General features: G+C 39.8%; 1 protein-coding gene across 2 annotated transcripts; it reads right to left on the reverse strand.

The window, feature by feature from the left end:
• Nucleotides 1-525: 525 nt before the first annotated feature.
• Nucleotides 526-15,226, reverse strand: TBPL1 (TATA-box binding protein like 1). 2 transcript variants are annotated; one of them, XM_059835374.1, is made up of 7 exons: nt 15,208-15,226; nt 8,540-8,726; nt 7,810-7,892; nt 6,727-6,790; nt 4,903-5,006; nt 4,711-4,805; nt 526-1,771 (listed from the first exon to the last, which is right to left on the reverse strand). In XM_059835374.1, the coding sequence occupies exons 2-7, from the start codon at nt 8,672-8,674 to the stop codon at nt 1,701-1,703; spliced, it is 552 nt and encodes a 183-aa protein (XP_059691357.1). In that variant the 5' UTR covers nt 8,675-8,726; nt 15,208-15,226; the 3' UTR covers nt 526-1,700. The 2 variants fall into 2 exon arrangements, with proteins under 2 accessions (XP_059691357.1, XP_009820536.1); XM_009822234.2 differs by lacking the exon at nt 15,208-15,226 and having other exon boundaries at nt 8,540-8,750.
• Nucleotides 15,227-15,840: the final 614 nt, after the last annotated feature.

Consider the following 15,840-nt stretch of genomic DNA (forward strand, 5'->3'; position numbering starts at 1 on the left):
ACAAAATCCTCATTAGTGACAAGAGTGCCGAGATCCACATTATCTTCTATACAAACTGGAAAGCTTGCATACAGCAAGCATCCCTTCCCCTGCTCTTTATCACGAGTTCCGTGACTGTTGAACTCAACTTATAACCATGAAATTACGAAGTCCTCTCTTTTCTACCTAGACTGAGCTTAAAAGGGCTTTTATGAATAGATCACTTAAGGCAGATTGTCGCTTCTTTCTTTTTGAGGGGTTTGGTTGAGCATTTCCCAAACTATTCCTTCCTTTCCGTAATTTCTGTGTGAAGTAACTACGGACAGCCCCAACTTCTATGCCATCCCCTCAGACAGATTAAATACATTATGCTAGGCATTTGCTTCTTCAGGATGTTCTTCCACCTTTCTTTTGCAGCTGTGACTTCTGGTACAGTAACAGCTCATGATTTACTATTTTTAGCACCCACTAAGACTATGTATTACCTGCAGAACACAATAGTAGCGTTACATTTCTCCTCAGTGAGATAGGGAAAAAAGACATACATACATTTATACATATTTATTGTATCTTTTTAAAAGTAGCATTTGCAGTTACTTTTAAGCATTCACCTCTCTTCTGCTTCAAATGTGCACTTATTGAGAGAAACATCTACTGGCTTCCAAGTCCAAGATTAATACCAATAAGAATACATGCCAGAATCAAGCTTCATTGCTTGTTGGCAGCTCCTGTCATGAAAATATTATACAGTAAGAAGAGTGTAGAAAAGGTCTGTGTAAATCATTCAGCAACAGGCGGGGGCTGGATTAGTGTGACCATACCATCTTCTCGAGTTGAAGCACACCACCACTTTCCTCAAAACTGAAGCTCATATAGTAACTTTTTTCCTTTTGCATCCAGTAGGCAGTTGGTTTTTCTACAGTAGCTTCTTTAGTTGGTAAGATTTCCTCATCATCTATAGGAAAACGCTTGCTGTAGACCTTTATTTTTAGAAATGTCTTCTCTCCTCATAACAGCAAGAAAATACTTGAAGTCTGGCATGTAGTTAAGAGAACTGGGAACAAACCAGATTTCATCCTTGGATAAACATACGTAACTACTATAGATTTCAATCTAACCCACGCACGAAGTTTTACACATACTACAAATAGAAACAGAAGGTATCAGCAAAAGACTATTCTTACATTGTTTCAAATTAATTTGCAACTATACAATTTTAACTGTAATAGAAAAAGGGAAAGGAATATAACAGAACAGGTGTGAAGAGAAATACTTTTCAAACTTTTATTTGTGCACATTCATCAGGTGAAAAAGATAACTTTTACAGCTTCTTTGGTGCCCAATATTCAGCATACAAAAATGTAAAAGACTATTCACAAATAAAACACAAGCTCAAACTAAAAAAAAAAATGTTTTAAAGGTAGTGCACATCGTGACAGCTTTGCTTATGAATACACAGAAATTACTGCAAAAATAAATAGAATGTCTTTTTAAAAGCAGCAATTTCATATCTTGTAAACTTTCGTTTTTACAATACAGCACTGTTAAGAGTAAAATCCAAAAGAACTGGAGTTTATACTGTGGCCATGAGCAAGTAAAAGAGTCTGTATTCCTCTGCTATGGTTGGTCCAGTTTTCCTTTCTGCTTTTAGTCCAATGTGCAGCAGTCTTTAAAGGTGCTTGGTTAGGGAACCTAACCATCAAGTGGTGAATTCATAAAATTTATTTCCTGCTTTCAAACACGAATGGGTAAATCTGTTCCACAGCACTGGCAACTGCCTTTACGTTTGGCCCTGAGACATATTAAAAAAAAAAAAAAGAAGCAGTAGAAAGAGAAAAATCAGGGAATTGGAAATTAAAATAATAGTATCTTTAAAATAACCTCAATATTTTTAGCTACCACAACTTTATACTGTAGACAATAATAATTTCTCCCCCATTTCTCCCAACTTAAGAAGGTGTTCCTCTGATCACTTTTACTTACAAGAAAAGACTCTCATGAAATCTGCAAGATGTTCTACACTAGTCAATGGCTAGACTACAAGTAAATAATACTGTCATTTAATTTCACAACAACTTGGATGCTTTTCAACTTACTGGCTTCAACAGTCAGCCCAGAGAAGAAGGCAGAAGCTGAGTGGTAGAGGTAAAAGAAATACTTTTACTTATGCTAATCTTCTAGGAATTTGTATTACTCAAAGCCTAGCCACTTTTATATCTTCTTTTAAAAACCTGCCAACAAAAACTACTGCTAAATAATGCTGGATTTAACCCAAGTATGTTTCAAGCAAGGTTATTTTATGTTTGAAAATTATAGACTATTACTTTCTAGCTTGGATTTTGCAAATAGCTCATTTGTCCTGATCTCAGGACAAAACCTGCAAGCTAGGGAATGGTTATTGTCTCAGGATGAAGCATATGAAAGTTATTTAACATGATCTATGAGCACTTGGCGAAAGAAAAGGAAGAATGAACTAGCGATGCTTTCTAATGGGACTAGACCACTTCATGCAATGAACAATTAAGACTGCAAGTAAGCAAGCAGTAACATGACAGAAGAAATTCATCCTGGATAGAAGCTTGGTGATGCAGATAAATGAAAACAGCAGTTTCTCATGTGCTTTGATGACTGTGAACTCAGGAGTTTTTTACTTCACTTTAGACTTCCAAAGTTTCTTCCAAGTATAGAGAACTGTTAAAAATTGTTCCCAAAAACCATAAATAACTTAAGCAGGTTATTATTACTTAAGCAATTTATTATTACTTAATTAATTCTGGAAATATTGTTTTAATTTACATGCTCAGTCAGAAAGAAAATGGAATGGAATAGGAGTCTTTGTCTTTTCAAACTTGGTAAATTGAGTTAAGCACTCACCTAAAACAGGCTGGTGAAAGATACCTGCCTTCTGGGCAGATAATGCACCTTCCTTAAATTTGTCTGCTATTGTAGAAACAGAAATTCTAGAGAAAGCCTTCAGAAAGCAAGAGTATGAGTAGGCAAATAATTCTTGTAAAAAAAAATGCTACTCCTTGCAGGGTTGAAGAGATGTAAAAACTGGATCATCATTACAGGGAGTATAAGAGAAGAAAACCAAAACGAAAAAAACAAAACAACTCCCTCAATGCTCATTTTGGGGGAAGAAAAATTAATACTTCTTCCTATTATATACCTTCTTTTTATTTTCTTTTCTCAATGTAACTCTAAATCTTTTTATACTTGTCCCATTAAAAAAACCCCATCCCCCTGGTTTTTTATAACATTTCTAATTATGTATCTCAAATAAAATTACTTGAGTTAGTGGCATGACAAGTACTAGTACTACAGAAACATGAATTATCAAAAGGAACCTCATCTGAACGTACTTGAGAGGGAATACGGTAATGTTGAAAAGTAATTTAAAACATTTTTAGAAGAAGCAGCATAAGACTGTGGACATATTTTTCCCCTAGAAGAAAGGCCTAGGCAAAACAGAAGCCTTCAAAACCAACAGAGGTCTGAGATATTTCAAACTCACTGTAACAAGTAAACCATAACGAAGTGAAACTTTGATGTTTACCATATTTGCCTTCATATTTGAAAGGACAATTCTGGAAATATGAAAGTTATTTTGTCCCATATAGGGAGTAATAAGAATCTTACAGAAAGGCTAAATCTTATTAGGAGGCTGACAAGACACGCTGAGAGCCTTTTATTACTGCAGTGACACTCAAGCTTCTTATTTATTTTAAATTTAGTTTCTAGTTTTAGCTAGACCAGTTTCTCTGTTCAGAACACATAGGGCAATCTTGAAATACTGTTTAGCCCTGTATTTTCAGATTACCAATCTGATGGAGTTTGTCTTCTTTGAAAAAAAACTTCTCCCGATATCTTGTGAGAAACGTTCCCCATAATTCCTTAACAAATACCTAGGCTTTAAGATGTGAAAATAAAAATCCCTACCCAACTTCTGAACCAGTAGATAAGCTCTAACAATCACAAGACAGAATTCCCACTAAAGTGATATAAAGTGATGTTTTTTGGTTCTGTACCATTTTAACAGGTATGCTCTAAAAAACCTGACTTGTTGTATCTGGAAACCTGTGGTGGACACCTTACAAGCAAACATAACAAAGAATGGAAAATGAAAACTAGGAAGAGAGAGGAAAAAACATGGCATGGCATCTCCAAGACCCAGGACAATCATGTCTCTGATCACATGGGAAAAATCATTGAATCCTGTGATTCAGGTGCTGGTTCTCTCTCAGTTGAGCTTTAACAGAAGAGAGCACAAGTCTGAAGAACTGCAAGTATTGGTCAACTTCAGTTATGACAAAATGCTATGCTATCCTCTACGTTTCCATAAATCTCCACTTTGAAAACATGTATTTATGAAAGGGATGTTAACGCTACATGCAGTGTCATTTACAGCACTATGAAGATGAAAAAAAAAGGAAGAAAATTCAAATATTTAAAATAAATACCTGCATTCTCAAGTCCTATCTCAGTTCTGTTTATATAAAAAACAGACCTTGTACATTCAATCAAAGTAATTTTTGAGCCTACCAATAATAACACTTTCTTTACTACTCTTCTGGCACTTCCACTCAAAAACAAACTAGGTGCTAGCACTGGCAAACAAAACCCCTTCAACGTCTCTTTTGACTGTTTTAAACGTCTTCCTTTTCTAAACCTACTGGGCCTAAAGTTAAATATTCCCAACAAGTTAAATATTTATTTTTGACATCAAAATACCTGTAACTGTGATACTGCCTGTGGAAAAAATCTGTAAGGTAGCTCTGAGAGTTTTTATTCTGTAACACACGGCAGGATGAAGTTCTGGTTCATAACTAGAAAACAAAATAAAAGGTAAAAAAGATAGATCTAGAACTAAAAAAGAAAAGCTTAAGTATACCAAGAATATAATTCTTTAAAATCCTACCATACCTCGCATGAGGTCTGTTATTCTTCGTAAATTCTGGCAATCTGATCTCAAAGGGCATGTTGCACACTGCTAAAACATTCACAACTTTAAAATCTGTGAAAATTACCTTTTCAAAAGAGAGGAAAAAAAAGACATTAGAAATTCAGTTTACAGCGAAGCAGATGTATGGGTTGCAAAAAAAAAAGTTAGAAGAGTACTAATTACAATATTCTAATGAGACGCCAAAATGAAATCTTTCCGATTGATGCATTTCTAACAGGAATCTAAACAGTACTTAATGGACTCAAAATGCTTACTTTATCCTTCTACCTTCTATGGTACAGTAACTGTTGAACTAGATACTTCACAGTTGTATTATATGGTTATAGTACAGATTAAGAATGAGACACAGAAACAACTCATATTGCTGTACTACACACCTCCAAACTGAAAATAAACAAAATTAAATAGCTCATGGAACATCAAAATAAGCAGAGAAAAAGCTTAAATTTCATTGTTACAAGAATCTTACGCAGTTTGAAAACTTCTTCAATGCCTTGTTCCTATACACCATTTTTATTAGAATAAGAAAAAAGGTGAAAATCGTTTTGTTTCAAATCTCCAGTGGCCAGTACAGCAAGTGGTTTTTCTACTCTGTTACTAGCTCAGACTACTGGCTTTCAGTTATTCTTTACCACAGTCATTTTAGATGACAATAAAATAGCCAGCAGACAATTCCTAAACAAACGCACTGCTGAGAAGTCAGTGTTAGCAATATCCCTGAAGAAACTTTTGTTCATTTTCTGAGATTGCCTAAACTTAAAGTGGTAATTCCTCAGTCAAAACTTTTTAGAAGGATAATACCAGCAACTTATCCTTATAAAAAGTCAACTATCAATTTAATCTTCAAAATATATTCCACTTAAACTGCTCACTTTATAACAAAACTTGATGCGTCCACCCTGGCATCATTGTTCACCTCATTGATTTAATGTTCCATTCCAACTTTAAGAGGCTGGGTATAATGTATGCATTTGTAACAATAACAGTGTCTAACTTCTGCTTGGGTCTGATGCAGCATAGCCTGTCACCACTGCCTTTATGTACTACAATCAAAGGTAGCCTCTCCATACCAAAGGACAGCCACTGCGTCTATTTAATTGTCTGTCCATGAACTGAAATTGTGGGTAAACTGCACAATTGACTACCAGGAAGTTTTAGAGTACTAAAATGTGTTATTTTAAGTCATTCACGTTGCTGTTTTTCAACCTTTACTATGAAATACAAGTGGTGTTTTTGACTTGTAATGCTAACCCAAACCCAGAAAAAAGAGGGGTTTCATATCCTAAGTATTGTATTCGGCTTATTTCCTGCTGTGCAGCCTGACAGCACAAAAGCACTTTTTTTACCCCACTTTAATTAAAGAGGCTCAAACTTGCCCTTAACAAGATGGACATGTATCTGCTATTCCATCAGAAACGAGGGAAAATTATGTTCAAATGACAGTTAGGTTTATACTCATCAGCACTCCTTCCAAATAAATCTTTCAAGATACTGTAAATTCTAGCCAAGAAACATCTGTGGGTGGTTCATTTATTAAACAAATTTTGTTGTTCATTAGCCAGTGAAGAAGCACTACTCTGAGCTGGCAAACGAAACTCCAATCCACAAAATAAAACAGCTTCTCTTTAACCAGCATCTGGAAAATGTATGCTAACATAAAAGGGACATCTGAGTGAAAACACGCTCACTACTAAATCGTTATGCTCCCCCATTTTTGTGTCTTTCTAAAAAAATGGACTATCAGCATTGCTTGAGTCACACAAGTCCTTTCTCATTAGAATTACCTGAAAACCTAGTTTCTGTAGACTACGAGCTAATCGTCTGGCACCAAATTTAGCTTCTTCTTCACTATAAAGGAGAAAGAAAAGAATCTAGCATTAACAGAAATACAGTATATATTTGTGTGCACACACACCACAATAGCTACTCAGACTACAAAATGAACCATTATGTAGACGTGGCATTGCGGGACATGTTTTAGTGGGCATGGTGGTGTTGGGTTGATGGTTGGACTCGATGATCTTACAGGTCTTTTCCAACCTTAGTGATTCTCTGCGTGTGTGTGTGATCATGTAGCACTTGAACCATGATCACATGGACAGCCTTCATTTTATCCTACTGTACATATTACATTTTAACTACCTAGATATTCAAATGGAGTCCTTATGCCCTGTTTGAAGAACATCTTGGCACTCGGCTCCAGCTGAAGTGGGAGACATCTTTTGATCATACATGATACTAAATACTCTTAAGAGACAAATATGATAACGGGTAGTCTGGAGTGACCCTGAACAATCATCTTCCATTTTGAGACAGAGATTATATACAGAAAGTAGGCAAATTTACTATTTACCTTATTCTTACGCCACAATGCAGACATATGTTAAAGTAATTCAGCTGTTAAGAGTTTAGCGAGTCTTAGATGTGTCTGAACTGAGAGTCTGCTTTTGCTTCTTTGCAGTCCCTCAACACTGTATAACTTGATCAAATTCACGTGGGTTTCGTGAAAGAATAAGAGATATCCCTCAAAAAAGGTCATCCCTTCCCAAGTTTCAAGTTCTGGCTAGAAACATGGAATTCTTACACAGTTCTCAAATGAAATCACTAGGATTTTCTTCACAAAGTAGTTTTCTCTGCTGCTCTCCCAGGAGGCTGAACTGATGTTGCTTAAGACTTCAACTCAGTCTGAGTCTTCACATAGAAAACTTCCTCCCAAATACATAGCTTGGCAAGGATCTATGTGTGATCCAGTGTGAGTGAATCTTAACAGTGGCAAGTACTGCCTCTTGCCATCTTCTTCATTTACAACATTATATTTTAAAATACACAATAATTTACAGCTAGAGAAAGAATGTTCATGAACTCACCTTGTGGCTCCTGTGCAAATAACTTTTCCTGAGGACCAAATTGTGGCCGTAATCCTAGGTTTCCTAAGCTTCATTAATACTTTCTAAAAAGAAAAATAAAAGTGGAAGAATTGGGAATCAGTGGTAGTTCAATTTCATACTGGGGAAAAAAAAAAATAATTAACTGTTAAGAGAAATCAACTGTTACACTAATAATACTTCCTTTATTTTTGATAGCCTTGAACTGTTCCTTCATCTCTTTCAGTAATTAAAAAAAAAAAGCTCCTGAGAAGAGCAAAATAAGCATGGAATATCTCAGCCAGTGATTCAGTCTTCACAAAAGGATTAAATGAAGGTATTTTTCTCTGAATAAAAGGCTGAAAGCCTCAAGCATTGTGCTAATTTTTTTCTTATTATAGTGACTCCCACATTGCTGACTCCTTATCAGGATATATTTTCTTGACAAAACCATCAAATTTTGGGAGGCAAAACGGACCCTGAGGTGTAAGAGGTCTCATCACATACCTTACACCCAATATTCACCTCACTAGTTGTACTCTTCTGAGACAGTATTTACCCACTCCCCTTACTGTATGTCTAGTGTATGACAGACTAAATGCCTATCAAGACAGAAATACAGAAATAAAACTATGCTTTTCTCTATCCACTATACACAGATATCAGACACAAGAATGTTTACCTTAAGGAAAATTCATAAAAACAGATAATTGAGGTATGTTGAATCTCTTACCCCAACATCACGCTTGTATATCACATTTGCTCCCTCTAATGCGATCTTCCTCAAGTTTAAATGACATCTTGTTCTAAAAACACACACTACGTTTGTGATTAAAATGTCCAATGCAACATCACTGTCCGCATCCATTGGGGTGATTTACAACTCAGTTTTCCCACCAGCTCACCATGAAGATCACATCCTGAGAAACGAAAATGATAAAATTAAACATCAGTAGATAATTGCCTATTAAAGCCACTGTATACATCCGTCCCTCAAAAGAGACAAGGAGCAGAAGTGACTACACTCTGACTCATTTAAGTTAACTGTGTGTGGGGAGGGGGTGTGTCTGCATCCTGTATGCTAGGAAACAGGTTACTTGTTTGAAGCCACGTGTCCAGATTTAACAGAAATAAAGTGTGTGTACATATATATAGATAGAAAAAATATTTATATTTGCCAGTTAAATATGTTACAACTCTTACCAACTACATTAGGACACAGTAAAGATTACTGAAACTTTTTCCGTAGCTCCAGTGGATAATCTTTCCTCAGCTCATTTGAGGATGTCATTAGACACCTCAGGAAAATGTACTTCTCTGACTGAAGTTGATAATTCTGAACATCTTGACATTTGTGTTGGAATGGATGAGCCTGCTGAATAACTCTGAACTAACAGGATTACACAAACTACAGCCTGTAAACAGCCTGCAACCACAGCTTTCCCGTCTTCATCCAGCACTCTTGGCCTATCTCTCCCAGTATAATAGCATAATGCGAACTATACAAAACGTCCTGGTGGCAGCAACAGCACAGGCTGAGCCACAGTGGCCTCTCCCCGCCTCTGCACTGCCCACAGGAACCACCCAGAATGAACGTATAGTATGTGCAGAGTAAAATCAAGTGTTTCTGAGGAAAAGCATAAGTAACTGTGAAGGCATAGGATGGCCGCCCAGCGCACACCCAGCAAACCTAGGGCAGCCAAGAAGCATCCAGTCTGCCCGTGCATGTTTAAGGCGACACTCCTAACATGCACCTCAACCAGGACAGGAGTATCATAAGATGGGGAGTTGGGCTACCGCTCAGCCCAGCCCAAGACTGCCCGACATCTCTCCTCTAAGCATACCAAAGCCAAGACAGCGGACATCTCAAATCTCAGGTGAAGTATTTGGGGAAAGGAGAGGGGAAAAGAACAAGAACATTGGTATATAGCAAAAAGGACTTCTATCAAAATACTGTAGTTCATTAAGGAATTTTTCTTTCTAGAAGAATGTAAGAATCTTAGTTTTACTCCAGCAGAAGTAGCTTAAGTAGAGCATAGCCTAAGAGATAGAGGCAATATTATCTTGATCCATTCATCTAAAATTTTTAGTAGTATTTCATCCAAAATGAACACCACAGAAAGCAAAGAGCGAAATCAAAGAAAAATAGTCAGATATATGAAATGGCCTACATGGTCATGGAAGAAGTAGGAGACTATGCATCAAGAACAACAATATACATAACAGACTGTAATGCATTTGTATCACTTTAAATGTTTTGGCCTTATGTTCTATATCATGTTATTATCACGTTATATAACGTTATTATCAGTATTTTCATCTGACTACGACTTCCTAAACATCATGCCGTAGTCTCTAACGGAGAACTCACGCAAGGTGCATCTTTGACTACAGCTCACCAACAACACAGAAGCAATAAACCACAAGGCAGATGTGCATAACGCACTGGGTCAACTGCTATGATGGTTGCTGTTTCTACTGTGCAGCTTGTTCCTGGCTGAAACAATTATTCTGTAATTGTTGGCTTATCCAGTGTAAGAAAAGGCAGAACGGGTGATAACAAAGGAAAGAGATGAAGAAACAGCAAAAGAAAACCAGAGAAACCAAAGGCGGGGGGGTGGGTGGGGGGGAAAACAGGCAAAGAAGAGAACAAACAGTAACTAATTAATATTCCCAAATCCCTTTTTTTTTTTTTTTAAATCAAAACCGATATGAATCCTCAAAGTTAGAAATCACTTATCCCATCTGGTTTTGATGGACTACTACAGATTGGTTTAGCAATTTATGGCACCAGATCCAAAGATAGCACATGTGCAGATTTTGAATGGCATGCAGGCAGGGCCAGCACAGAGCAAGGAGCTGAAACCCATGGTACCTTCAGAGAGGCGTTTGTTTTCCACCCTGGCTCTAACTCCTGGCTCTCACTGAGTTCACTTACTGGAATCCAGGAATGACTGCTGTATAAGAAAACAAGATACCTTCAATCAGCAGCGTCACCCAATTACCAGCAAGTTTCTACTGGCACCCTCCATCTCTACATTCTGAAAGAATAACACCGTCATGCATAACACCTTTGAAAGGTTGCTAACCTCTAAGCAAACCATAATACTGTACAATAATGTCCCCATAAAACTCTGATGGCTTGTCTGAAACAGATTTGGGGAGAAAAGTCAGGTGCTTATTCAGAACAAAGGGAGAAGTGGTTGAAAGAGAGGAAAATTACAATTTAAAAGGAAAAGATCTATCATTAAAGGGGGATCTACAGGAAAAAAGAGCATTGATATGCTGTGGAGCTGTCAGTAAGGATGTTTTCAGCAATTATGGTGTATCTTGGTTAGAAGTACAATCTACTTGCATAGATTTTAATGGGAGAAAAATTACACAACATTACACTGGCATGCCCCCATTTTCATTAGACATGTTTTGAAAGTTCAAGACAACAGATATTTACAGAGGAGCTTTTTAATTTGAAATTTAATTTGAGTCGTAGCTGATATTCTAGACTATGTTTTGTGACATTCAGTTAAAAAGGGACATAATTTGTTACAGAAGCAGTATCTGAATACAGCATAAAATACTGAAAACTGCCTTTATTCTACTTTAATGTTACTTGATCTAACAGAAGCATTTAATTGTTAAACTTTTCAGTCAAATATTGAACATTTCAAATATTAATTACCAAGTTTTTCTCATTTGTATTGAGAAAACGCTTTATTTGCTGCTGCTAAATACTACCCGTGTTCTTTGAGAACCTGAATCTAAGTGTCAACAATTTTGAATACACCTGTTCCCATTTAGCACACAAATGGAACATTAACCTCTTCCAAGGCACAGTTTAGAAATACTGGGTAAACCAAAATGTTTCTAGACTTGGATACTTCTGTCCAAGCAGTGAGTGAGCATAACTTATTACAACCTCTGCCTGAAGTGTTTATTTTAATGTCTTACACTGTACTGACAACAATGAAAAAAATCTAGAGAAAAGACACCCTGCTACCTTTCTTTGGGAAGTCTCAAAGAAATCTGAATTCATAGGAACCATGTGAACAGAAGCACGCTAAACATGTTTAAAAAATAATAATACATGCACTATATAAAAAAAATAGCTGAAGAACATATTTATAAAAAAGGTGTAACAATGTTCTCTCTAAAAAATTAAAAAAAGAAAGAAATAAAGAAAGAAAGATGATGTTGTTCTTATTTATACACATATCTAGTAGCATGACTAGCTGGAACACAGGAGCCCTTTTTCCCAGTTTTCTCTTGCCTCCTGTGCTACTGATACACACTACTATATCCCTGCTGTGTAGCCCTGACCCATTACGTTATTTCCCAGAATCTGAATTTCTGAATTTCTGCCTCCTATCTGCAAAATGGGGAAAATAATGCTCCCATACTGTTACAAATACATTTTGAGATCAAGCAACAGCCTTACATATAAGCCTGTTACTATTCCATATTTATGCTGTTACACTTGCAGAACAGAGGGAATGAGTAGAAACCAAACATCTGCTTCTTTCCAGTTCTGAATCTGCAAATGCCTAAGCTGATTTTATTGAGCTCAGCTTAGGTTTTGTTGATTAATTTTGCCCAAAGGTTCTCTCATCTGAACATTAGAATTTTGGCAGCTTAAGTCTCATTTCTAAAATTATGTTTTGCCAGTTAATGCTAATTTAATAATAGGCTAAAATTGAAAATAAAATCATTTACTTATCTGTATGTGCAGCATTTCTTTTAAATTACGTACTTCATTCAGCTTTCTCCAGCGCAAGAAACTAGCCCTCTTTCTCTTGCACCAGCATAACACAATCTACCCTGACAGAGAATAAAAAGTTTAAATATATCTCTGCAGAAGTTTGTATTATTTTATTTTATCATGGAAATTTAAAAAGTTTGTTCTTTCTTTTCAACATAGATTTCAGCGATATACCTGGAATATTACCCTAAGAAGAAAAATGAGAAAGGAAAAAAAAAAGTAGATAGGTAAAGCATGATAATGAACATAAAAAGAAAAACAACAACAAAAGCTAACTCAAGTATATTTGACACTGTGGACTAATGTCTTCTACACTGAAACTACAGAAAATTCCCAGAACAAGAAATACTTTGGAGGAAGGAATGAGCACTCAAGTTCTTAAACAAAGCATTACCCATACATCCCCAGTTAGGACCACAGCCATACTATTTTAGATACTGTATAAACACACGTGAAGACAAACACCCTGCACTGAAATCTTACAATCTAAAAAAAGCCAGTGCTTTCTGTCTTCAAAAAGTTCCAAACCAACCACACCATCATCATCAAAGAGAGAGGAAAGGCACTTGGGATGGGGTATATAAACAAAGTATTATTTTAAGCTTTTGGCTACCTTTGATCCAAGAAACTCAGAGCTATAAAGGTAGACGGGGAGTATCTAACAATGGTTACGTTAATGTCAGAACAGTTTAATAAACACCTTTTTCACCAGCAGCCTAAGTATAAGCAACTTCTACTGGTTATTTTTAACCTTGCTCCAAAGCAGTTCACCAACTCATCAACCCCACAAAGAGTTCCAAGAGCCCAGCTGAAGGGATATCTGCCACTACTGCACCAGTAGGCATTCGTCAAATTAACGCTTGAAAAGCATTTCTGAATAATTTAACAGGAACCTGAATATGAGGATTCCGTATGAGAACAGAGAATGCACAAAAAGCCCATCAGGAACAAGGGGAGTCGATTACATCCTTCCACTGAAGGTGCGTTTTTTAAAATTTGTGTTCAGGCCCTCAAGAAACAGGTCCATATGAAACGCCAGAGGTGACAGACCTCTGAAATCTGCTTGAATTCTTAGATACAATACAGTCTCAGTGGCAGGTGAATCACTTCCCAGAACTGAGAACAATGTAGCTACTACTGTCTGTACAGAAAATCCTCTGGTCCAAACAACTTTTAGTTTCAGCCACGGAGCTAGTGTACTGGGGCATGCTTTAACCTTTTGTTGTCTCTAGTGGCAAGGTAAATTGTCCCTAAAGCAAAAGGCCATCTTGAAGCTATTATTCTCACCTTTCAAGATTTGCACGCTCGTGACTATTTCCTACAGAATGAAACAAATATGTTTTGGAGAAGGAGAAAATTTCCAAATACGCATAAAACCAGTGTCAAAGTAGGTATTTGTCCAGTTAGACCAATGCATAGAACGATGATACCAGCTATACCATAAGCAAATAGAACACAAATGCCCAGTCCTGCTGTCAAATCTCTTGGATAAGCTTACTGCACCCCCACAGACCTAGGGTCTTCTAACACAAATCCAGTTGCAGAAATAAAGCCAAACACTTTATAGAACAAGACCAGGAAGCATATTTTGAAATAATTCCTAACAGGCCACTTTCCTCAAACCCGTCTCATCAAAAAGGTCCGTTCATACTCAAAGATTCACTTGCGTCCAATTTTGTGGCATCTTTCCCTTATAACATCCAGTAACAGCCGAATGCTAAGCATTAAGAACAATCCTTTAGGTCTTTATGATATGTGGAAAATTGTCACAAGTACGACAGAAGTCTGAACCGACAGGTTAGGTGGCCATTCCAACTTGATAAAACATTGTAAGAAAAATAAAAACCTGTTTCGCTGTTACAAAACGTTTTAGCACAACAGGTAAGCCTCTCATCCCCCTCTCAGTCAAACATTTACCGTTTGCACGTCTCGATTGAGGAAACAGAAGCACTCTTCCTATTCACACAGCCGGGAATCTCGCTCAAAGCCCTACACGTACCGGTGTCACGACACTCAGGTTAACAAATACTTGGTTTTTTTCCCTTTCAACCCCAGCCGAAAACTTCTCCGGCCAGCCCAGCAGAAACAAAGCGCAGGCAGAAGGCGGCCTAGCCACGCCGGTCTCCGCCGCTCGGCAGCGCTGGGTTATGCCTGCGCTTCGTTACCTGGAGCGGCGCCGGCCGCCGCTGCACGGGCCGGGGCTGTTGCAAAGCCCCCGGGGCTGGGCACGCTATTTCGGGGGCTCAGGCGCGGGGCAGCCGGTGCCCCTGGAGAAGCCTCGCCGGCTGCCGGGGAACCGGCCGTTTCCTTTGGAGGATGCTCTGCGCCCTTCCCCTCCCTGACACGGCGGCCCCAGCCACGCGCCGCCCGCCCCAGGGGGGAACGGCACCGCGGCAGCAGCAGCCGGCAGGGCCGAGGCGAGGAGCGGGGGGAGGCCCCACGCCGCCTTCCTCACCTCAGCCGGGAAGGGGCGGGGGGGGGCACGCAGGGGCCCAACGGCCGCCCCAACGCGCGCAGGCGGCGGGGACGCGTCGCCCCGGGCCGGGGCTGCAGGTCCCGCCGGGCCGGGCCCGCCGAGCCGCGGCCCCCCGGGGCGGCGGCGAGGAAGGAGGAGCGCGGCCCTCCCGGCGGGCAGCAGCCGTTACCGTGCGGGCGGGCGGGCGGTTGGGCGGGCGGCGGCGGTCGGGGAGGGGCGGAGCGGGGTGCCGGTTGCTAGGCGCCCCGCCGCTGGCGCCCGGCGGCGTTCCGGGTCCTGGGCCGACTCCCCACGACAATAAACATCCCCCAGCGCCGCGGGCATAGACACGGCGCCGGCTAGAGCGGCCGCCGGAAGTCACGGCGCCAGGAGGGGAGGAAGGGGGCCGCGCTAGCAGCGCACTTCCGCTTTCGCCTGCCGCCCCCTGAGGCGCGGCGGGCTGAGGGTGGCGTCACCGCCCGCGGCGGGGAAGGCGGGCGGGTCCGGGCCGTCTCGCCGTGGCCTCTTCGGGCAGTTACCCGCTAGTGCCCGCCGCGTGTCGGGGTGTTGTCGCTGGCTCCGCGCCCCAGGCCGAGCGCAGTGAGGCTTTACCCTCAGCTGTGCCGCGGCGCCCGTCGTGAGGCGGCCCTGAGGAGCCGCGGTGCTTCGCAGGTCCCTAGGGTGCCGCCGAGGCCGCGCAGCAGGCGGGGAGCTTCTCTGGTGAATTTTTTCCGGCTGTGCAGCGGGAGGGCGGGCTGCGGGCCACCCTGCAAGCCTCTGCCTGCAACACCCGGTGTCGGTGCGCCCGTGGTACACGGCTTTC

This window comes from Gavia stellata, chromosome 2 (assembly GCF_030936135.1).
Source record: "Gavia stellata isolate bGavSte3 chromosome 2, bGavSte3.hap2, whole genome shotgun sequence".
Classification (NCBI taxonomy): Eukaryota; Metazoa; Chordata; class Aves; order Gaviiformes; family Gaviidae; genus Gavia; species Gavia stellata.